This window comes from Peromyscus californicus, unplaced genomic scaffold, assembly GCF_007827085.1.
Source record: "Peromyscus californicus insignis strain IS unplaced genomic scaffold, ASM782708v3 Scaffold_1__1_contigs__length_55948999, whole genome shotgun sequence".
In the NCBI taxonomy this organism is placed as follows: Eukaryota; Metazoa; Chordata; class Mammalia; order Rodentia; family Cricetidae; genus Peromyscus; species Peromyscus californicus.
The window spans coordinates 5,627,681-5,651,466 of NW_026294492.1; the positions used below are offsets into that span (position 1 = coordinate 5,627,681).

General features: G+C 43.3%; 1 protein-coding gene across 13 annotated transcripts in view; it reads right to left on the reverse strand.

The window, feature by feature from the left end:
- Kidins220 (kinase D interacting substrate 220) overlaps positions 1-23,786 on the reverse strand; it is an 87,967-nt gene that overhangs the window by 39,019 nt on the left and 25,162 nt on the right. For all 13 annotated transcript variants that reach the window (XR_008220102.1, XR_008220101.1, XM_052745795.1 and 10 more), the window contains exons 11-22: positions 23,254-23,352; positions 20,838-21,015; positions 19,157-19,321; positions 18,165-18,344; positions 17,224-17,389; positions 14,248-14,399; positions 13,744-14,033; positions 12,463-12,603; positions 11,164-11,407; positions 10,607-10,695; positions 8,994-9,138; positions 5,492-5,654 (exon numbers count right to left, since the gene is read on the reverse strand). Coding sequence is in view for 11 of the 13 variants with exons in the window: in XM_052745795.1 (XP_052601755.1) it covers positions 5,492-5,654; positions 8,994-9,138; positions 10,607-10,695; positions 11,164-11,407; positions 12,463-12,603; positions 13,744-14,033; positions 14,248-14,399; positions 17,224-17,389; positions 18,165-18,344; positions 19,157-19,321; positions 20,838-21,015; positions 23,254-23,352 (2,012 nt within the window). In the remaining 2 variants the exon portion in view is untranslated. The remainder of the gene's footprint in view (positions 1-5,491; positions 5,655-8,993; positions 9,139-10,606; positions 10,696-11,163; positions 11,408-12,462; positions 12,604-13,743; positions 14,034-14,247; positions 14,400-17,223; positions 17,390-18,164; positions 18,345-19,156; positions 19,322-20,837; positions 21,016-23,253; positions 23,353-23,786) is intronic.

Here is a 23,786-nt window from a genome sequence, read left to right on the forward strand (position 1 = left end):
AGAATCTACTTGGCTATCTGTCACCTTTTATCTCAGTGAGGACCGTCACACCCTGACTCATTTATTTCACACACAGTGGGCACTACTCCTCACCTCCAAACGTGTCTCTTTTCACTCTTCCCACAGGACTGTCGTAACCACATAGTTACATTGACCCTGTGGAGGACTCCCTGGGACAGGGATTTCTGTCAGCTCTGCACATGGGCATCCTGCAGTAGTGTCTGTCCATAACAGGACCTCAGGAACTATTTCCCAGCAGGCAGGCAATTAGTTCCCTGTGAGTTCAAGGCCACTTGGTCTACACAGTGTGTTCCAAGCCAGCCAGTGAGATCTTTTCTCAGAAGAAAACAAAACAATAAGGAACAAGTTCCTAAATAACAATGAACTTTAAGGGTTTTTTGTTTTTTCAGTAATTTCTCTAACACCCTTGGATTGGCAACAAATAACAAAACAAATCAGAAGCAAAACACAGTAACAGATAAAAGTCAAGAATGGTCCAATCTGCCTAGTTAATATCTCTGTTTTTTTACTCCAAACAATGACAGTAGGTATGTTTTCCAAGTGCATCAAAAATAAGCTTTAAAAATTCTGCCAGGCTGGAGAGAGAGAGCTGAGCAATAAGAACACTGACTGCTCCTGCAGAGGACCTGAGTTAGATTCCCAGCACCCCCAAGGTGGCTCACAACCAACTGTAATTCCAGTTCTAGAATTCTGGTTACTGAGGGCACTGCATGCATGTGTCACACAGACAAAACACCTAAATATATAAAATAAAAATAAATGAATCTTTAAAAAATGTTGCCCTTCACTTTTATTTATCATTAAGAATCTGGATTTAATAGCTGGGCAGTGGTGGTGCACGCCTTTAATCCCAGCACTCAGGAGGCAGAGGCAGGTGGATCTGAGTTTGAGGCCAGCCTGGTCTACAGAACTAGTTCCAGGACAGCCAGGGCTGTTACACAGAGAAACTACAAATGGTTTATTCTCTCCTCCTGGCCATTCTTCTGGAGATATGAAGAATGAAAAAGCCGAGCAAGTTATGGACAATAACTTGAAGGTGGGACAATCCTTCACATTTTCTGTTTCATTAAAAAGTATGTCAGATACTCCAGGCCTGTAGGCTGAAGATGGAGGCCCCATCATTACAGAAGAACTTTGGGTGACAGTCCAGACAGCCACATGTCTCTGTCATTTCTAGAGTTTTGGAAGTTGCTTGCACTGCACTTTCTGTTTACTCAGGTAACATTATATCCTCCTGGGGTTTTTGATGGGGTTGAAGACTAGATAGTCATAATTATAGTTTTCCTTAGTTATAATAGAAAGTAAACTAGGTACAAAATTTTAGATTCACCATGATAAGATAGATAATTATTTTCTGATTTTGCCAAATGCAAATGGAGTAGTGTTACTGTAATTCTTACTAAATAACTGTTTTGTTGTATATAGTTTTACTATATTAAGGTTAAAACCTTCCTTTTTAATTAGACAAAAATGGGGAAATGCTATAGAACAATCCTTTTCTACACTATGAGTATGTATTACTCTTCACTGGTTAATAAAAAGCCAAGAGGCTGGTAGCTGGGCAGGAAGTTAGGCAGGAAAGCCAAACTGAGAATGATGGGAAGGAGAAGGGCGGAGTCAGGAGTTGCCAGCCAGACACAGAGGAAGCAAGATGACAAGGCAGAACTGAGAAAAGGTGCCAAGTCACGTGGCTAAACATGGATAAGAATTATGGGTTAATTTAAGTGTAAGAGCTAGTGAGTAATAACTCTGAGCTACCAGCCGAGCATTATAATTAATATAAGCCTCTGTGTGTTTATTTGGGACCGGGCATCTGCCGGGCACAGGAAAACTTCTGGTTACAAAACAATGTAAAATCAGAAATTCATAAATAACTGTCAATATTCTACCTCATGAAGTTTGCAGGCTCACTTTTCATATTAAACTTACCACCCTATTAATGTTACTTATTTTATCTAAATTATAGGTTCTGTTATAACCACAGAATCTTTATTCCAGAGCAAACCTACTTAGTTTTCTCTCTTATATGGAAAAATTATCAGGTGATTTTTGCAAAGAACTACATCAGTCTTTCACAGACAAAGATACTACTAAATATTTAACTTCTGGATTCTGAGTGTGTGTTGGGAATATCCATGGCATATGCTTATGGAAATAATTGTACACATGATAATAATTTAATGAATTTTGAATGATGGCAACATCAAAATCTCCAAGAAGTCCTACCATATCAAAAATATGGAATCTCGCCGGGCGGTGGTGGCGCACGCCTTTAATCCCAGCACTCGGGAGGCAGAGGCAGGCGGATCTCTGTGAGTTCGAGGCCAGCCTGGGCTACCAAGTGAGTTCCAGGAAAGGCACAAAGCTACTCAGAGAAACCCTGTCTCGAAAAACCAAAAAAAAAAAAAAAAAAAAAAAAAAAAAATGGAATCTTAGTAAGACTTAGAGCTATACATAAAAAAACACCTTAATGGCATGTGTGAAATAATGCTTTGAATGGCTATTCCCAGGATCTTCAATTTAAGACAGAAAATAAATGTCAGTACGAAAGTCATATTGTGTACAACAAGGGGGACTTTGCTGCTCAAAGTCATAACTTGAGGATAATCACATGTAAGGGGGAAGGCTTGCATAATCCATCCAAGGGATAACAGGCGGAAACGGAAATGAAGGACACATGGAGGAGACTGGAAAGCTCTAGAGAAACCAGGGGTGATGAGATGCAATCAATTAAGATTCTGGAAGCTTTGGCTAATATTAGAAAGGGATATACAATGTGATATTTGCTAAAATATGACTAAATAACTTAGAGATATCAGACAGATCCATAAAGATTGTATATTAATGTCTGAGGTTCCTCAGCAAACAGCTGTTTCTATGGGATGGAAAATGACCATCATTGTTAAACTCCCTCAGAACCTATTCAATTCATTTAAAAATCTGAGACTGCCAAAACCATGTTCCCTCTTACAGGAAGTTCTCCTGACCATATCTTCTGGAGAAAAAGATTGCTTGAGTAGTGTCAAAACAGAAATTTAAAACATTATCTTCATGAAAACTACTTAAATCGATCTTTTAAAAGCTTCCATCATTGCTTTAAGTGCCTAAAATACCAGAAATAAACTTTTATACTAAAATATTTCAATGATTGTCTAAAATGCTGCAATAGGACGTAGACAGAAAAATCTTTATCTACAGTTTTTATTTAACTCTCTTTCTTCTTACTAAATGTATGTTAACAAAAAAACCCTCAAATGATCTAGACAAAAGCTCTTAGCTCAACACATAATTGCAAGAAAATTACAATAATTGTACCAATTAAAATAATCTTGAATGAACAGTATGTCATCTTAATGTTCCAATGGTTTATAGAGGGATCTACTTAATTAGCTGAAATTGCTTTCCAGTGTTAGTATCAAATGTCATTTGTTAAAAGTTGAACAATTTAGAAAATAATTTAACAAAGCAATTTTACAAAACACCAAGAACCAACATTTTCTTTTTCAGCTGAATAAAGCAAGCAGATGTGTCATCAGATTGCTATAAAAATAAATGAGGCTTTTTATGGATTAAAAAAATAAATTTTACCACTAGCGTTAAAAATACTATTTTCTGATTGTTTTTACCAAATCAGATTTCTTTAATAAAATAAATGAATATCAATTATATACTGCTGCTTTTTGTCAGCTGTAAATAAAACTTTTTAGTATTCAAATGACAGGCATCAAAGAACTCAGCTACGGGTAAGTAGAGACAGACATCTAAATTGTCAGAGCATGTTCCAACAGATGAGTTCTCAATACGTTGAGCAAACCTGTCTTCCTACATTTCTTCATTATAAATTATTTTACTTATATTATTTCAACTAAACGTGCTTATGAATTTTCAAATTGCTTTCTACACTCTTTTTCTCTTCGTTGGCTAACTACAAACATTCTCTGTAAGTATTTATAGGCAGATTTACTTCTTAAAAAAGAAAAGCATCTCAGAGTCACCCTAAATCCAGTCCACTCTCAGAAGACAAGACCATCAAGGCCTGAGGTCTAAAGTAACAGGTTGGTTTAATCATAAAACAAAGTTGGCATAGCTTCATTTTACTTTAATATGTATTACTCTATATTGATACGATCAAAATAAAATATTCCCCTAGAAAAATTCACTTAAATTTATATTCATTATATGATTAAAAAAAAACCACTTCCTCCTCCCCAAATAATTCTTACACAATATTCTGTTTTTCATTAAAGGGTATAATAATTGCTATTATCTTTAAACTACATGTAAAACATTTGCTATCATCTATAAGACATATTTCAGTTTAAAAATGAAAAAATTTCAGAACTACCTATGAGGTTCAGATAGTAAGGCAAAAGCAAACGTTCACAATGACCTAACTCTTGAGTCAAATCAGACAAGTTTACTCAGGAAATAAAGGTTCGTATTTAACAAGTAAGGACAAGCCCACTCATTTATTTATTTATTTTTGGTTTTTTCGAGACAGGGTTTCACTGTGTAGCTTTGTGCCTGGAACTCACTCTGTAGCCCAGGCTGGCCTCGAACTCACCTGCCTCTGCCTCCCAAGTGCTGGGATTAAAGGCGTGCACCACCACCGCCCAGCTGGACAAGCCCACTCATGACCTCACGATAAGATGACTTTAACAAGCCAGGGTGACTGGCTACCATGTCACCATAGCACATGGTCATCTGTGTACCTGCCTCACTGGAACCACATCAGGCTTAAGTCCCTGATGAACTTAGACCAACAAGCCTAGAAGAGCTCAGATCTGTGGACAGACACTGCACAGTCCTCTACAACTCTAAAACCAGTTAGAAAAAAACATGCCAGGTGGAGGTGGCACACACCTTTAATTCCAGCACTCGGGGAACAGAGACAAGTGGATCTCTCTGAGTTCAAGGCCCTATGTGAGTCCAAGGCCAGCCTAGTCTACAGAGTGAGTTTCAGGACAGCCAGGGCTACACAGAGAAACCCTGTCTCTAAAAACCAAAAACTAAAAAACCATATACTAACAATACTCCAAGGGAATAAAAATTATCTGAACTCCTAAAGGTTATAAGCTATGAACTATATTAATATTTTATTTATATCTTAAAACTGTAGTTTCAATTACACCCAATTTTATAAAACTTTACATAGTTTCTGCAAGTTATCTTTTCCTAAGGAACAGTTTATTATTTTATTAGACTAGCAGCTGGACATTGAAGCTCCTTTAAGTGTCCTGGCTTTGTGACTTTGTAAAAGCCAGTAACGCTTACAGCTGCACACACCTGTAAAGGATGATGAAGACAGAGGGAGCTTGGAGCTCACAGGCCAGCGCTGTGCTCTGACAGCTCCAGGCCAGCAGGGGACCCAGGGAGCAGGACGACTCAGAAGTAGAGAATTCGCACAGTATTTGTGGGTTTTAAAACTCAACTCAAGGTGAAGTCAAGGGCAAAGAAGTCAAACAAATACCTCTCATAGATGGTCTTTAAGGTCATCTGATCGGGGATACCTTCAGTCTCTTCCAGATACAGTATGAGCCACGAAGTCCGGTAAGGCCACTGCTCGGTAAGGTTGATCCAGCTGGCTAGCCTGTCCCAGTTGAAGGTGATCTGATTGGCTCTCAGTAACCGCCCTTTAAAAGATATGTAAACATTTAACAATTAGTAGACATACTAAGTGATCTGATCATCTCTCAGTAACCGCCCTTTAAAGAATATATAAATATTCAACAATTAGTATACACTATGTAGATTGTTTATCATCTTTAAAATTTGAAAATTTTGCCATTTGGTTATAATACAGACCTAAATCTAGTATTTATATGGTTTCTAAAAATCCAGATTTTAAAGATTCAGAGGGCATGGTGGCAGACACCAGTAATCCTTACACACAGGAGGCTGAAGTAGGATATAACAAATCTGAGGCTAGCCTGAGCTACACTGTGAGAGCCTGGTTCAAAAAATAAACCAACAAACAAAATGAAACACCATGGTAGCCCTCAATGCTCTGAAACATGACTGCTAAGGACTTCTCCATGGCCCTCAATGGGACCCCAACATACTGGTGCATCTGCTTTATGACTGATGGATCCCCCTTCTCACTTAGACAGATGACGTTAGTAACTGCCAAGCCAGGCACAGTGCATCTAAAACCTGGTGGTACCCACTGGATACAAGGCCTGTTGGTAGGGTGTTCAGAGGACCACCTCAGCATCCTCCCTCAGGACAGCTCACTTGTGACAACTGCGGTCCTCAAGCTTCCTTCCACTGCACCGCCACCTTCACCCGAGCTGACAGGACTACAGACCGAGTCTCCAGTCCGGTTCTCCACGGCAAATCCCCCGTTGCACACCACCATCAGTTCAGCACACACCTGGACGCACATCTACTTGTCTGACAGGCTCTCTTTCCTCATAGAGATGATGCCTCCTCATTCAATTCTCCCCTGCCTCACACCCTCACTCTCTGAATTTTCACCACGGAGATTGCTGGAAGGTGGGGTCTCTCTGCTGGATGGGTGGCAGGATGTGGATCTCCCGTCCCAGTGAGCTCTGTCACAGTGTTTGCCAGCCATGGACACCACAGACTCATCATCAACACTGATGCTGGGGTAAAGCCCAGAACAAAACAGATGATACGGTCACAGCCTTCCTGAGAAGCATTCACTCAGAGAAACAGACAGTAAATCCAATAAGCACAGAAACCTGTGAAATAACTATGAATATCTAACTAAATGGGTCTCTTGTGGGGGCGGGGGCAGCAAAAATGAAAAGCTAAACACTAAAATAAGCTTGACAATCTACTTCTGTACAAGGTTGAGGGCTTGTCTTTTTAAATATAGGACCTCATGTAGCCTGGCTGGCCTTGGCTTCCTGATACTCCTGCCTCTACTTCCAGAGTGTTAGGATTATAGACGTAAACCTCCACATCCAATTCACTAAGCTGCCCAGGCTGGCCATGAACTTGAGATCCTTTGTCTCTGCCGTGTGAGGAGCTAAGATTTAAGTCTGTGCCACCAGGCCTAGCTTTAGCATCAATTATTTAAAGATATCAACTCGGGTCTCTTTCTAGTACCCAAAGATGTGTGAAGAATCTAAATTCCTTCCTGGGGACTTTGGAGCCAGAAGGCCTCGAAGGAGCAACCACTCCAACCCCCTTCCCACCAGCTCCTGGGCCAACCCCCCCAGGCTGCACTGCCCCTCACAGCCTCTGACTGGCTGTTCCTTTTGCTCAGAACGCTTCTCACAGGAAGTCTGTAAAGCATGGTTCTAATTTCATTCAGTCTCCTATTCACTCATAATCGGTCCCAGATGCCGTAGCGGGTAGAGCAGTTAAGCAAACCAGACAAAAACCCTGCATGAGGGTCTCCCATTCCGGAGAGCAGGCAGACAGGGGAGAGGAAGTGACAGGGTTAGAAGATGGCTCTCTGTGGAGCAGGCAGACAGGGGAGAGGAAGAAGAGGAGCCATTTCATTTGAGATGCAGAAGATCTCACGGAAAAGCTGACACCTAAGCCAAAACTTAAGGATTCAGTATGAATCCTTACAGGCCAAGTTATGACAACTGGTCAAGCAGAACATTAAGCTCCAGGAACTGTAGTTGGGGCAGCCCAATGTTAAAGAGCAGCGGTTAACTGTTGCTAACTAGAACAGTTAGGAGGAAAATCCAGGAGGTGCAGCCAGCACTCTGGACACCAAAGGAAGGAAGCACTTCAAGAAGAAGAAGCGCCCAGCACATTGTCACAGCTGTTCATGGGGCCCAGACAAGGACTGGGGCCTGGCCCCTGCACGCTTCACGCGGAAGCCACCGGGGAACCTGACGTCAGCTTTGCTGAAGTCCTGAGAAGAAGGGAGCTGGAAGAGTTTGAAAGGACCGGTGGGAGAGTGGTATGAGAAAGGGCGTGAACTATCAAGGAGCTTTGCTGAGGGCAGGGGTGGGGACAGGGGCAGAGCAGGAGAAGTCCCAGGAAGAGGAAGAAATTGAGGGAGAGGTGCGCTGTCTTGTTTACTGATTCGTTTCTACAACACCCAGACCAACCTCCGGCAGAAGGAGGACAACAGGACGTACTGTCAAATGAGTATGTCAGGGTTAATGATAACATCAGGAAACAGTTCCATTGTCCAACTAGCACAGGAGGTTGAAGTCTCATTTAAAGGGATTTAACTACAAAAATGTTATACTAGGTGTGACTCCATCTATAATACAGTTTATGTCATGAGCCCTAAACTTAATATAAAGTGCAATTTCAGTTGACAGAGTCAACACAAGGAAATATCAGAAGGTATAAAGCATCACCATGCAAGGAAAGAAGCACATTCTATAAGTTACATTGCAAGCTTGTCTAAGACTACCCTAATGCTAATTAGTCTTAACACAGCAAAGAGCAGCATCCACACAAATAATTCAGTCATAACAATAATCTCCATTTTTTTTTGAAATACATTTTCTCTGTGAAGCTCTGGTTGTCCTGGAACTCACTCTGTAGAGGAGGCTGGCCTCAAACTCAAGAGATCTGCCTGCCTCCGCCTCCCAAGTGCTGGGACTAAAGGTGTGTGCCACCACTTCCTGGCTAATAATCTCCATTTTATTACAAATATTTTATTCAAAGTATCATATAAAAACTAAAACAACATAGCAGTACATAAAAATCTCAATTTCAACACAAATATTAATTATGCTGTTACATAAATCAACGTAAATTTACCCTAAATATAAAGCAAAGCCTTTTAAAATCATGAAATTTGAAAATAAATTCCAAATGATATCTGACTGTCAGCTACTCCTGACATCCACTTAATACAAACAAGGTGATGGTCGCGTGCTCTGTTAGCCTTGACACTTCCTTCGGTGACAGGTGGGGAAAATGGGTAGCCGGTCATTCACCAACACTGTGCAAGCCCGAAGCTCAATGCCTACTACCTCAAAAATGTAAGTAAAATAAAGCTTATTATCTATCACAGAAACAAACGTCACCTGTCACAGAAACAATATTGAGTAATCGTCTCATGGTCTGAGGACTGATGTCACTGAACCAATCCTCAGTGACCAGCAGCTTCGTGAGATCAAAGGACATCTGCCGGGTGATGGTCCTCTGCATCTGTCTTCTGCGGTAAGTATCCTGGAAAAGAACACCACCAGGAAGAGAGTTGACGTATGCTTAGGATAAGAGCAGCAAGACGGGCTGCAGAGTCAACTCAGCTGTGATAGCAGAATTCGCAACAGGAACCCAAAAGGAAGGTTATGTGCTTACCAAATGCAGCTACTTCTGAGGCAGAGGCTTACAGAGCCGTTACAAAGTAGAGCTGGCAGCAACGCATGGGACGCATGCCCACTGAGAGCTGCACAGTTGGGGAAAGCTTAAGTAATGCAATGGAGCATGTCCACTGAGAGCTGTACAGTTACGGAAAGCTTAAGCAATGCATTGGAGCATGTCCACTGAGAGCTGCACAGTTAGGGAAAGCTTAGGCAATGCACCGGAGCATGTCCACTGAGAGCTGCACAGTTAGGGAAAGTTTAATGTCAAGATGGGAAGTGAGCAGAACTCCATAAAGAGAATCATGGTCAAACTCCATGAACCCTCCAAACTAGAGGAACCCTAAAACAATAAAGCAAGCTCCTGCATGGTTCTAGGGACCCTGCACCTCTATTTTTAGGCTGTTTTAAAGTGTTACACAATTTTCTCCCAGGCACAGCCACTCTTAACTTTCCTCAATCTCCTTAAAGAGTTAAAGGCACTCTGCAGAGTGGGCTGGAGTGGGTAAGAATCCCATCTCCTAAGAGAACAGACACAACAGAGGCTAATCCTCGAGTCCTGAAATGTAGGGTGGGTGGATGCAACCACAGGTACCCAAGAACCTGGACTTCCAGGAGAGAAAGTCAAAATGCTAAAACACATATCCACTGTCATTCATGCTAACTTTGAATTCATATCTGTAAAGCATGTGAGCACAAAACCAAAGACACAAGGTCTAACAAGCAATGTCCCAATGGTAGCCAACTGGAAAGAAGAGACAATGCCAGTATAAGGCACATCGGCCACCCCTGAGCAACACTATCAGCAACGCTTCCCTGCAGTGGACATCTTCCCACTTTACGAACCTATGTTTTTTGCTCTACAAATAAGACAGAGACTGGGAAGGGCCCAGAATCACACGTGGGTGTGGAGACTACAATACAGACCCAGCAAATGCTGGGCAAGGAGGAAGAACCTAAGGAGAAAAAGGCAGAGGTGGCAGGCACCTGCTCAGGACAGATGCTGGGCTCTGACATCTCACGATCACCGGGCAGCATCAGCACCTGACTGGGAAGAGGCTGCAGAGGACAGACTCCTCCCAGTTCAAGGTCCAATATAGGAGCTCTGAGGAGGCTGATACTGGAAGGGAGCCCAGCACTGATGTGATTTCAAGATCTTAACATTGTGTCCATAGAAGAGACACAATCTGATACAGGACACATTAACTTGAGTAACTGCTAACAAAGCAAAATCAAAATCAAGGCATAGCATGCTCAAGGCTTGGGTTCACTCCCAACACTGTAAGGAAAACTCAATCACATAATTAAGTTAAATGGCACAGATAGCACCTTACCCTTCTGTTGAGAGCTGTTTTGCTCCCAAGCTTTGTCAATTCCCCAAGGCTGTTCTGTGACACTCTTCGGTCAGCGTCCTCCTGCAGTCCTGGAAGAAGGCAGTGAGACCTCACGTGGTGGTTGAAATCAGAGTCCCCAGAGCCTCGGGTGGGTGCCTGAGCCCTTGTCCCCAGGTGACAGTGCTGCTCACGGGGCTTAGGGCTGAGGCCTTGCTGGGAAATGTGCCACTGGAGGTGGGCTTTGAGGGTTTAAAGAGGCACGCCATTTTGTGTTTGCTCTGTTTCCTGCTTACAGATTCAAATGTGAACTCTCCACTTGCTACTCCAGCTGCCAGGCCTCCCGCCGCGATGCCCCTGGACTCTCACCCCTCTGAACTCTCCCTTCTCTAACTGTCCGGCTCATGGCCACGCTCCATCACAGCAATGGATGTGCACAAGGCTGTCTCGTGTGGTGTTAGAGAGATGTAAAACAGCAACCATACTCTTCAGGGTAAACAGAGACTACAAGAATCCTCAAGACTACTTCAAGCCTACCTACTTTAGGATTTGAAACCTACCTGTGGCATCTGGGCATGGAATGTCCCCATTTGTTGCTGAAGTTACAAGAAATTTTCTTGCACTGCTAAGCCCACGACTATTCAGGAAAACCGGCAAGTGAACTATATTGCGCATATAGTCATGTCCGTTTATATTGGAATCACGAAGCACACTGTTCAGGTTCTGGTTGATGGCCTTTATAATAATATGTGGATCACTTGCAAAAATGGCGATAAACGGGCCTTTTGAAAACAGAACTCGGACCTGTGGTAGAAGAAAGGCATGGACATGACACTAATTTTAAAATTATACAAAATAATATCTTTTTAAAATCTGTACTATCCTTAGCTGGGTGGTGGTGGTGCATGCCTTTAATGCCAGCAGGCAGAGGCAGACGGATCTCTGAGTTCAAGGCCAGCCTGCTCACAAAGCAAGTTCCAGGATAGTCAGTGTTATGCAGGGAAACCCTGTCTCAGAAAAAAAAAAAATTGTACTGTCCTTTGGTGCTACGCTTTTTGACTATCATTCATTTTCATCAAAATGTATTCTCCATAAAAACAATTTTTATAAATGGCTCAATCTCAGTGTTGGCGTTATCAACCATCAATGACAAAAATAACAAAGAAAACAGTTAATATTGTTTCCTTTTCAGATGCCTGCAGCCTACACGGAAGGAACTTTCTGTGAAGACGTGAGATCCCAGGCACACCATCTCTGCCGTTTACCACTGCTGTTTATAACACGCCGGAGATTGCCTGTGTTCTGCTTTTTAACACAAAACTATGAATTCTATGGGTTCCCTCTGTCTTCTCAGAATATAAACATGACTGTCTGCAAAGCTGAGCCACACTTGTCATTGAGAGATGCTCCACATGGTTTTGTTTGTTTACTTTGTTTTAGTTTGTTTTCTCCTAAACCATCATCATGCTGAGATTATTTAAACGTTCTTGATTAAACATTTACTTTTGCAGTATTTCTGCATTAAAAAAAAAATCAGTTCTTTTTACAAAAGAGAAGTTCATTAGAGAAACTAGTATTTCTTTTTTTTTTTTTTTTTTTTTGGTTTTTCGAGACAGGGTTTCTCTGTGTAGCTTTGCGCCTCTCCTGGAACTCGATTTGGAGACCAGGCTGGCCTCGAACTCACAGAGATCCGCCTGGCTCTGCCTCCCAAGTGCTGGGATTAAAGGCGTGCGCCACCACCGCCCGGTGAAACCAGTATTTCTTAAATAAGAAGCACAGTTTCCAACCCAGCTGAGGTATTTTGTGAAGTTGAGCATCCTAGGTGACCACAGTACAAGTTTGGAGACAGGGAGACGTACAGTGTCCAGCATCTGAAGGACCTTGTCCTGCTCACAGGCATCCAGGCCATCGATGATGACCACCAGCCTTGTCTGATTCTGAGTGAAGCTGTCAATGGTTTTTGCCATCCTGGCCATCAGCTCCACTTCACACTTGAGGACCTGCACAAAGCACAGAAGATACAAGAAGATGAAACACGTTTCTTTAAAAGCACGAGAGAAAGCCATCCAACAAGAGGAAGAGAAATCCGAAGCTCGTGTGGCCAGTGGCGGCTCCACTAAAAACTGTAGTAAGGTTTCTGGTTTATGGACAATACCTGATTCTCAGAATGTCATGAGGAAACAGGAATTTACAAAGGACAGAATGGGTTGAGAGACTTGCTTGCCAAAATCACAGACTCTAAAATGAGAAAAGACTTGGACTTGAATTCCACCCAAAGACCTACTGACTGCGGCACTACTCTTGGCTCTTTGGTAACATCTAGTTTTTAACAAAGCTAAATATACTCATACCATAAAGTCCAAGAATTATAGTCCTTGGTGTTTACTCAAAAGAGCTAAAAACTTTCATCTACACAAAAACCTGAAAACAGGTATTTATAGCAACTTTATTCATAACTGCTAAAAATTAAATCAACAAAGATATATTTCAGTAGGTAACTGAATAAATATACACTCTTCATCCAGGCAACAACAGTATCCAGGCCTAGAAAGCAATGACATTTTAAGCTATGAAAGGGAGCATGAAGGTCTATTATTAGGTCAAAGAAGACAATCTGAAAGAGCTACATATTGCAGGGCTTCACTACATGACACCCTAGAAAAGACAGAGCTGCTGACACAGTAAACTAATCTGCATTTGACAGGGGTTGGGAGAGACAGAGGGCTGAACAGGTGAGCCAGGGCTTTCACGGCAGTAAAAATACTGTAACCATGGGTATATTATCAAAGGATTACGCAAACCCAAAGAATGTACGGCACCAAGACTGACTATGACTGACCAACACAGGTCCACCATCCGGAGCAACTGGAGCAAGCACTCTGTTGGAACCGAGGCTGGGCATAAGGAGTAGCACAAGATATACGGGGTATATCTAAATTTTCCTATAAACCTAACAAACTAATTAAACTAAACTTAATGCAACAGACTTGGGCATGTAGCTTAGTGGTAGGATGCTTGCCTAGTATCCACAAGGTCCCAGGTTCAGTCCCTACCACTGAACAAAGAACAAGGGCACGCCCGGTGAGCAGGACAACGGCAGCAGCGCATTCCACTACAGTTTCCTACTGGTGAGTGCTCACCTTCATGAACCCTTCACTCTTCAGTTTATGCAGTCTGGAGGCGGCGCTGTGGAGGCGTTTCCGCTGTGAGTTCAGGAGAGAGTCCAGCACTTGCCACCACGTGCGGCAGTTGAGCACAAAGGCCAACCCCACGACAGATGCTATGGATATGAGGACAGCGTTCACTGTCAGATGCTTGGGGTCAATTCTGAATATAGCCAAAAGAGTAATTCCAGCAATAATGCAGCCCACGATGAAAAGAAAGATGATAAAAGATGGGAGACAGCAGGTTTTCTTCCATTTCTTTTTACCTGTAATAGAACAAACAGTATTGACAATTATTACCATATCACGTACCCAAAACACCATAGTATTTATGGTCAGGAGGTTCAATACATGATCTCATGAAGATAAACGAACGTTTATTCCCTTCCTCACCCCTAGAAACACAGCAGGAAGGAATGAAGGGAGGGAAGGAGGAAGGGAGGGAAGGAGGAAGGGAGGGAAGGAGGAAGGGAGTCCTACCCTGAGTATCTTCGGTCTTGAATACTCGAAACAGCCTGGTAGCCAAAAAGCCAAACTCTCTCTCACAAGCATCTGAGAGGGTCGCGATCATCTCAGCCAAGGAAGTCTCTCCACCTACACTGGAGAGTCTGTTGTAATCTGTAAACAAAAACCTTTGGGGGGAGATCAAGCAGGAAGTTACTCAGCTACCCGATGCAGAAACTTCTAACATATGTATGCCATCTCTATCATTTATTCTACATTTTCTTTTTCCTTTTTAAAAAGACAGTACCTGTTTTCCTCTTTTAAAAATTATTTTAATTTTATGTGTTTGAGTGATTTGCTTGCATGTATGTCTACGCACCACATGTGTGCCTAGTGCCCACGGAAGCCAGAAGAGGAAGTCTCATCCCTTAGAACTGGACCTACAGATGATTCTGGGTACCACGTGGGTTCTGGGACTCAAACCCAGGTCCTCTGGATGAGCAGCCAGTATTCTTAACCACTGAGCCATCTCTCCAGCCCCCATTTAGTCTATATTTTCTTGATTTCTTTTCAAAACACTGCTTTTCAAGTTCTGAGGGAGTGGAGCAGAACTGTGATCACTTATCTTCTACTCTGAGCAAAGACAGACGCTAATGTGTTGAGTGTGTGTGAATGGCCCAGGGGAAGAGAGGGTGATGGCAGAGCTTCACCTCCTGTAAGAAAGGAGGCAAAAGAGAAAGTGCTCTAAACCAGGCACACACTGGAGCAAGGGACAGCCTTCACTACAGACAGGAGTTCCAGCCAGAGACTGGAGCAAGGGACAGCCTTCACTACAGACAGGAGTTCCAGCCCGCTGGAGACTCGGTGCTTAAGAGTGCTTGCTGTTCTCTGAGAGGTTCAGTTCAAAGCACCCACAGGGCAGCTCCCAACCACCTGTAACTCCAGTTCCAGGAAATCTGACTCCCTCTTCTAAATTCCACAGGCACCACATGCACAGACATACATGAGGCAAAGCACCCATACACATAAAATAAAAATCAATAAATCCTAAAAAAAAATTAAAATTAAATAAACTTTTCTAATACTTTATTTATAGCATTAACATATGCCAAGGATTTATTAATAATTGTAAAATATTGTTTTCAGAGCTGTTCATCAAAACAGTTGGCTTACTAACATCTTTAGTCTCTGAAATATTTATTTATGTATTAATTCATTCTTTCCTTCCATCTCTAAATTAAATTCTTACCTCAACCCAGTAGATAAAACATGTTTCAAAATTACAGTCTGGAATGACACTGTACTAGATTATGTGGCCTTAACTGACACTATTTTAGTTGTTCTAGCCTCTTCAAAACTATCATCTTATTAATTTAAACTGATTAGTTTTCTGTAAAAACTTCCTCCAATTGTGTTACCCTATATCATATACTTGCCTTTAAACTTTTCCTCCTTTAAAAAGTTATGTACTTCATTTTCAGTGCGTGCGTGCGTGCGTGCGTGCGTGTGCGTGTGTATGATGCCTGTGGAGATCAGAAGAGGGTTTCAGATCCCCTGGAGCTGGAGTTCCGGGTGGTTGTGAACCACTGTTGTAGGTGCTAGGTACAAAACTCAGGTCCTCTGTAAGAGCAACAGCACTCTTAACCACTGAGCCATTTCTCCAACCCCAAATATTTAAAGACTTCTCAATTTTAAATCTTTGTAAAACTTAAATTTACACACTAATTACAACAGTCTCTCAGTATTCATAGATAGCTGGGTCTGGGATCAGCCCAAGTCTCTCACACAAACAGCACACTTCAATCGGCTTCAGAGCGTCTCTGGATTATGTGTAGTGTCTAATCCAATGAAGGCGCTATGTGAAGAGCTGTTAGGCTGCATTGTCCAGTGATATCAAGGAGAAATCTGCACATTTTCATACAGGGGCAATTTTTAAAAGCATTTGTAATCCACAGTTAGCTGCTGCATCAAGACATGCAGAACCCAGCGATAAAGAAGGCTGGCTGTTCTTGTAATTTGTTAATCTTTATTTTTCTCACCTACATTCCTAGCATAGTTTTGATGGTTAGAATGACTTGCATTCATCTGAAATCATGCAGATTTTATCTTATTGTAATTTAAAACTTCTTAACCGCTTAACAGATTTTTAATTCTTTTTGCTAACCCCCATGGGAGCTTTTTGCTCTTCATTTTCTAGCTTAAGAAACAAACTTTGGCCGGGCACTGGTGGCACGCGTCTTTTTAATCCCAGCACTCAGGAGGCAGAGGCAGGTGGATCTCTGAGTTCGAGGCCAGTCTGGGCTACAGAGTGAGATCTAGGACAGGCACCAAAACTACACAAAGAAACCCTATCTCAAAAAACCAAAAAATAAAAAAAAATTTTAAAAAGCAACAAACTTTTATCTAAAACTTTACACCTTTTCTGTATTCCCTAAGTGTCCTTTACCTTTCACGTGTTTCTCAAATTTCCTGCTTGAGATGTTCACTAACTTGAGACATGTGCATCTACTTGCAGAGATGACCAAAGAGCAGCTCGATGTGAGCAGGGTTTCCAGGGGTGACCGCTCCTTCAAGGAGAAGCCAGGCCTTGTCCAGACCTGTTCCTGCCGGAACTCTACCCCGAAGCCAACACCTTTCCAAGGCGTCAGCAAGGATGGTAGTGGAGGTGAGGTGTGTTCCACCATGGAGCGCTACTCAGGGAAACCCTGGGTTTAAACTCTGGCACCGCTCCCAGGAAAGCCCCAAGTATTCAGCAGGTGGAGGGAGAGGTTTCTGTACAAATACAACACCATAAAAATACACAGGTTTCTTGTGGGAAAGTGACCTCATCTATGGGAAGGGGAAATAGTATGAAGTGTTTCTCAAGGGTACTGAGGCAAGCTTTTGTTTTGTTTTGTTTCATCAAAAAGATGAAGGTACCAATATTTTTTGGAATATGCTGCCTTATAAAATTCTCTTAAATCTCTTGTTCATCCTTACTAAAGGTTCCTCCTGTCAAAGGGACGGACTCACCTCACAGGCAGAGCCTTTGTAGTTTGCTCTGGCAGCTCAGGTGGGTTCACAAACATCAGTCTGAAGAGGAGCTCCAGATAGCCAATGTGCCTTGCCAGCCTGGTACTGAGGGCCCAGGCCCAGTTCCAACTCTCTCCTTCCCGCCGTCCACCAAAGTAAATGACAACTGAAATCCACACGTGAATTAGTCAGGACACTTGCTTTCTAAGTACAGGGGAGCTAATGCTATGTAACTGTGACTGTCCACACTGTTCTTAAATCTCCTCCAAGAAGACCTCCAGCACCCTCCTCAGCCTCAGGGGTGTGAGAATCTACGAATCGTGATTAGCGTCAGGTGGGTGGGTCAGATGAAAGGAGACGACTCTGTCACGTCTGCGACTGTTTGAGTTCCACCTCCCTCAGCAACAAATCTACGTCCTACTTGTTTCTTTCTTTTATTTCTGTGGAGCTCTGGCTGTCCTGGAACTTGATCTGTAGACCTGGCTGACCTCCAACTCATAGAGATCCACCTGCCTCAGCTGGGATTAAAGGCATGTGTCATGAAACAGAGAGTCTGTTTTGCCTTCCTAGCTTGATTTCAGAAAAACTAAAAATCATAGTAATGGTCAAAAAGTCCAGACGCCAGCCAACATTGGCCACGGAGCCATCTCTTTAGAGGTCTCCTGCGTGTCACCACGGCCGTACCCGACAGTGTGCCAGTTCATCAGGCCTGCTGCGGCACTAGCGAGGAGACGCACTGGTTCTTAAAGCTCCTCCAGCTAGATCTGAACACTGGTATTCTAAACCAACTTACAAAGTAGCAAAAAGATAAATGTTTTTCAGCCAATTATGAAAATCAAGTAGATTTTTAAGAATCAGATGTTTTAAGTAACATGTGCTCAATGTTACTTAAAAAGTAACATTGAAAGATTGAGAAGGATTTTAGAAAATCAAAGACTTACTGAAGAATATATATAAGAGAGCCAGGAAACTCAACGAAACTGCTATGGCGAGATTTGTGTCAACGGTAAAAGCAAACACTAGGCCCAGCCCTCCACACAGCAGCAGAGTGAGGAATACTATGAGCCATGAGAACTGGAAAAGGGGCTCGATCTGCTGTCCTGCAAAAGTCTTCATTTCATCTGAAAGAAAAAGTAATGGGAAGTTTTATTTGTTTTGCTTAGATGTAACTTTTAACTCATTCTTTAACTTTCCTGTTTGAATATAAATGTGTACTGGACCCTTAACTGCCCTAGATAACACTGCTGCTTTTGCATTTAAACCAAAGTTTTCTCTTAATCGACCTGAGCATCCTGTCCTCTGGTGCACACCTGCCCTTCCTTCCCACAGTCCTGAAGATCATAAAACTCTTATGTCCATTGTTCTCATCTGTCAAGATTTTACTGATACTGGTTTCTATGGCTTGTACTAAACAAAATATTGTTCCCATATGCAAAAACAGAAACAGTACTCCATCTCCAAACTACACATCTCCTCCACTCCTCTCAGACCCCCTCAACCTCCTGCTGCAGTTCTCCAAAGTACATAAAGTATCACAAGAACCACAGTCATTCTTTCTACAGAATTTGAGGTCATGTTCATTACACACTGAAGCCTGTCCTTGAAGAGCCAAAGGGACATGTGTTAGGACTAGGAATGAGGCTTCTAACAGATTACTAGCAAGGGCACTCGGTCCTGACTGCACACAGAGCTCATGGAAGGCCTGCAAACTGACAAGTGTGTGAAGAACCCCCTTCACTTCCCAAGCACTGCCGAGGGGTGTGCTGGATGCTGGCCACACTGGACCTGTTTTAGAAGAAAACCCATAGGAGGACGGACTGGAGGCAGTGAAATGCCAACCACCCAGCAGATGCTGGGACAGGGCAACTGCCCTCAGAGCTTTTACTGCACAGAAAAGGCTGTCTGCGAGGATATCATAAAAGCGTTTCCTTACCTTCTAGTTTCTTGAGTAGGAAAGACTTCCCACTTCCCCACTGTGCATACAAGCCCACACAAATGGGTGGCTGCATGGTGGGTTCACTGAGAATATCTGCCAGGGCGCTGCTGTACAAATCATAACCGAGCATGTCACCGTCGGTTTCCGTAGGAGACAAGTGTCCTGTAATTAGGAGCACAGCACATACTTAAACAGTGGTATCACTTACGAAGGACACCAGTTCTAACCTACTTTATTGGGGCGGGGTGAAGGGGAGGGGACCTTATCGTGAACATTTAAGTCTATGTATAAGCAGCTTCAGAATTTCTTACACAAATACTGTATTTTGAGGAACATAATATTTCTATTCTATCTATTACTTGATGATAACATACATCATCCTGAAGTACAGCTTTCTTCTCTATCACTTATTACATACTCCAGGGCTGGGGACCCAGCTCTGCAGTAGAGCACTTGCTGGCATGCAGGAGCCTTGGGAGAAAAGCTCAAGAGACATTTCAACTCCAGACATATTTTTAAAAAATAGTACGTATATTAAAAAGTGTTAATGAAGAATAGACAATCAAAGACAGAATAATTCTTGACAGAAAGATTTAATGACTCAGATACCAATTCTTCCTAAATTAAGGAAATTCAAACAAATAAACACCACCCGTGGGGTTATTTTTAAAAAGAAAAACCATGAAGATGTGAGGGGAGCTGTAGAGGAGTCAGGAGTTTCCTGCTCTTTCTGATGACATAAGTTTGGTTCCCAGCATCCACACCAAGCAGCCCAAAGTGGCCTATAATTCTAGTTCTAGGGGATCCAACATCCTCTTTTGGTTTACACACACACACACACACACACACACACACACACACACACACACACACGGCATACATTCATAGACACAGAAACATACACATAGATAAATTTTAGAAAATCTTTTTAAAAGTGTAAGAAGAGCTAGGAAATGTTTAATTTGTTAGTATGGCCATGGGAGAGGGCCACACATATGTAGGTTGGTCAGAGGACAGCTCAGCGGATCAGTTCTGTTCTCCCACCTGGGAATCAGGCTCAGTTACCAGGCTAGAGGAGCAGGAGCCTTTACCCTTGGAGATGCCTCACCAGCCCAGAAACAGGTTTTTTTTTTTTTCAATTTAGTGGGTGGGGGACTAGGGAGACACATACATACATGTAGGCAAAACACTCACAGATAAAATAAAAATAAACAAATCTAATAAAAACTTTAAAATTCTTTTTTGGGCCAGGTATGTTGGACCATTTTCTTTCCATATGTTTTTACTAGAAATTCATTACAAACTCTAAAAGGAGTGCTCAGTTGCTCAGAGGTAAAGCTTTTCTCTAGGATTGACAGGCCCTGGGTTCAACCTCCAGCAAAACACAAACGCACACAGACACACAGATACACACATATACACACGCACACAGACACACGGATACACACATATACACACATGCACACAGACACACGGATACACACATATACACACATGCACACAGATACACGGATACACACATATACACACATGCACACAGACACACGGATATACACATATACACACATGCACACAGACACACCAGTACACACATATACACACACACACACAGACACACACAGACACACACACAATTGTGCTTGCACAGGCTCAGTCGAGGACAAAGCCCATCACTCACTGGCTCCAAATATCTGTGTCAAAATGCTCTTCTGGTGGCTGCAGTCGATGTTGTAGGGAGTCTCGCCGGCTTTGTTGGGCCTGTAAAGCAGCCGCCCATCTTTGGGGTTCCGTAGAAGAAGTTCCGCCAGTCTCCGGCTCCTCCCCCGGATGGCAACGTGCAGGGGAGTGTCCCCTTTCTGTAGAGAAGCAGCACAGGCTGAACTCGCTCCTCCTCAGGCCCGCTCTGAGCAACACTTTTCACGCCTCTTCAAAGCAGACAGCCTGGAGTTTACGGTTTTCATAAATGGTGCAAATATAATACGGATTTGGATCTCTGTGTTCTTCAGTTTCTTTCCCTAGCTCTCTGCAAGTGCTTCTCAGAAATATTCCCTTCCGGGCTTCTAGAGCACAGCTTCTGTATCAGCAGCTCACTTTAGAGCAGCAACCTTTGCCATGCATGCCTCCTGAGCCAGGACCCATTCCTCCACACCCCTCTTTCCATCACAACAGTCACTGTCCAAGGACGTCAACCGCCTTCCTCAACTGGTTCATGCTCTAGTTCGTGGCTGTCTCCCACCAGCTTCCATGCCAGTTCCCATCCATCGTGACCAATCCCATCAGTCCTTGTCACCTTTGCCAAGCATCTGCCATCATGGAATCCTTAAATCCCATGACCACATTCTTCATCATGTCACATCTGTCCTCGTCCACTCCAGTATCTCCAAGTCTCTTCACCCTTCACTCCCTACTGTCAACTGTCTCTCCTACAAGACTCCGCAATCGCAGGGGTCTTCACATCCCACACTAACAAAAACTCCTTCCTGTGAAGGACCTCTCCAGTCTGCCAAAGACAGCCAATGAGGTCAAACTCAGAGATTAAATCCCAGCTCTCATCTACCCTGACCGCTGAGACCATCCATGAAGGAGGCCCGTGTGTCTTTCCCACGGCTCCGAGGGAAGGACCTCACCCCAGCTGTCCTTCTGTCTCACGCCCTCTCTAGAGTGTGCCTGTGGTGAATAACCGCTGCACTGAGCAGATGTGAAGGCTTTGGAGACACACAAACAGAAGACAACATGGTTCTGAGAAATGGCTCTACATTAAGCAGTTTATACAGCTGATGACGTAAAAGGAAGAAACTTGGGGGTCTTGTCAGCTTTTCACCCCACATTTCCCAATGGCTGCTGGTCTGTCTGTCTGTCTATCAGCCGTCAAACTCAACACATCCGAACCACCCAACTCCATTCCACATTCTCAAACCTGTAAGAGGGCAAAATCTCCTCAGCACACAAAACCTCAGGAAAACATAAGCAACCCCACAACTATGCTAAAACTAAACAGAGAACAATAGCCAGGCTAACCATCTTCATTTCAGTGTGTTTTTGTAAAATAGTGTATCAAAACTCACATAGGCGTCACTTCAAATACCAAAGAGACAGCACCCCAGATCAGTGGGCTAGTACTTCACTTGGCATGTGCAAAGGCCCTGGACTCTCTGCCTCCAGAGTCACACAGAAGAACTCTTAGAGCACAAGAGGGAGAGAACATCAATTCCCAGCGCAATGTGTTCAGTGAACAACTGATCCCTTACTGTGAGCATCTGTCAGCAAGGATGTGCTGACTGTCTCCCACAGTGACACACACACAGATTCTCGACAGAATCCTCAGGAAACTCATTCACACACAAAACAGCCACTTATGAACAACGGATCCCATGATGCTTCTACATGGGGATCTTCACTGTGTTTCTCACCCCAAAGTGGAGACTCAGCGTTGGCTGGGTCGGTGGCACAGGAGGGAAGAAGGGAATTACAGTGAGTTGTCCACAAACAGGTAACACAACAAGTTTTCTTGCTTTGTTAGCCCTGGCTGGCCTATAAATTCTCTCTGTGGGTCAGACTGGCCTCACACTCACAGAGATCGCCCTGCCTCTGCCTGCCAAGCGCTGGGATTAATGGCATGCGCCACCGCATCCAGCACAAGTTTCAATTTCAAAAGTCTTTTTTAACTTATGTCCTTCCTAATTGAATTTTTTTTCACTTTATTTATGTGTCTGTGTGTGGATATGTGCATGTGAATCTGTGTCCTCAGGGAAACAGGAAGAAGGCATCAGATCTCCTAGAGTTGGACATACAGGCAGCTGTGAGCTGCCCTCTGTGGTGCTGGGAACTGGACCATCCACGCCAGTCTATAGTCTACTTGGAGAACGCGCCCTCCTCAGCCCCTCGGTATTCTCTGTGGACTTGGCGTAAGCTACCCCTGAGATGTCCTCCTCATGTGGTGGTCCAGGACAGAAGGAGAACAGTAACACACTAAGCCTGCTCACTCCACATGATGTTGGGACAGACTCAAAACACCCTGTGTGCAGCCCCAGCTAGTGATGTCATCACACATGATGAAAGGCCAGCACACCGCCATCTCTGCACAGACGTCCTACCTTGTCCGCAGCAGACACCTTAGCTCCCTTATCCAGCAGCAGCTCCACCACCTCGATATTTCTCATCTTGGTGGCCTTTATCAGTGGCGTCTCGCCATCCTGTAGACACAGACAAGGTTTAAAGAACAGGGCTTTCCTCTGCTTTGGTCATTCTGCACTCACATATTCTGAAGAAAACATAATTTACAAACTGACAAGGAGGTGCTTTTCCCTTCCCAGCCAATGATCTGTATGGAACTAGCTCCATTACTAAGGCATCTTCACCTTTCTATCAGAATTACAAATATATTTCTGCCATAGAACACTCGCACACACAGCTAATTATGACCACCACAGTCTTGTACAGTTTCCCAAGATGTGAGTGAAGTTAAAGGGGCTGATGTGGGAGCCAAGCAGAGCACACAAAGGCTGTTTAAAGCCAATGTGTTCCCCGTTCCAAACAGAGTGTCAAGGGCCCGGGGCAGCCACCTCCTCACGGCTCATGACTCGCTGACTGTACTGAGACACAGGGCATCATCCCTCCGCTGACAGAA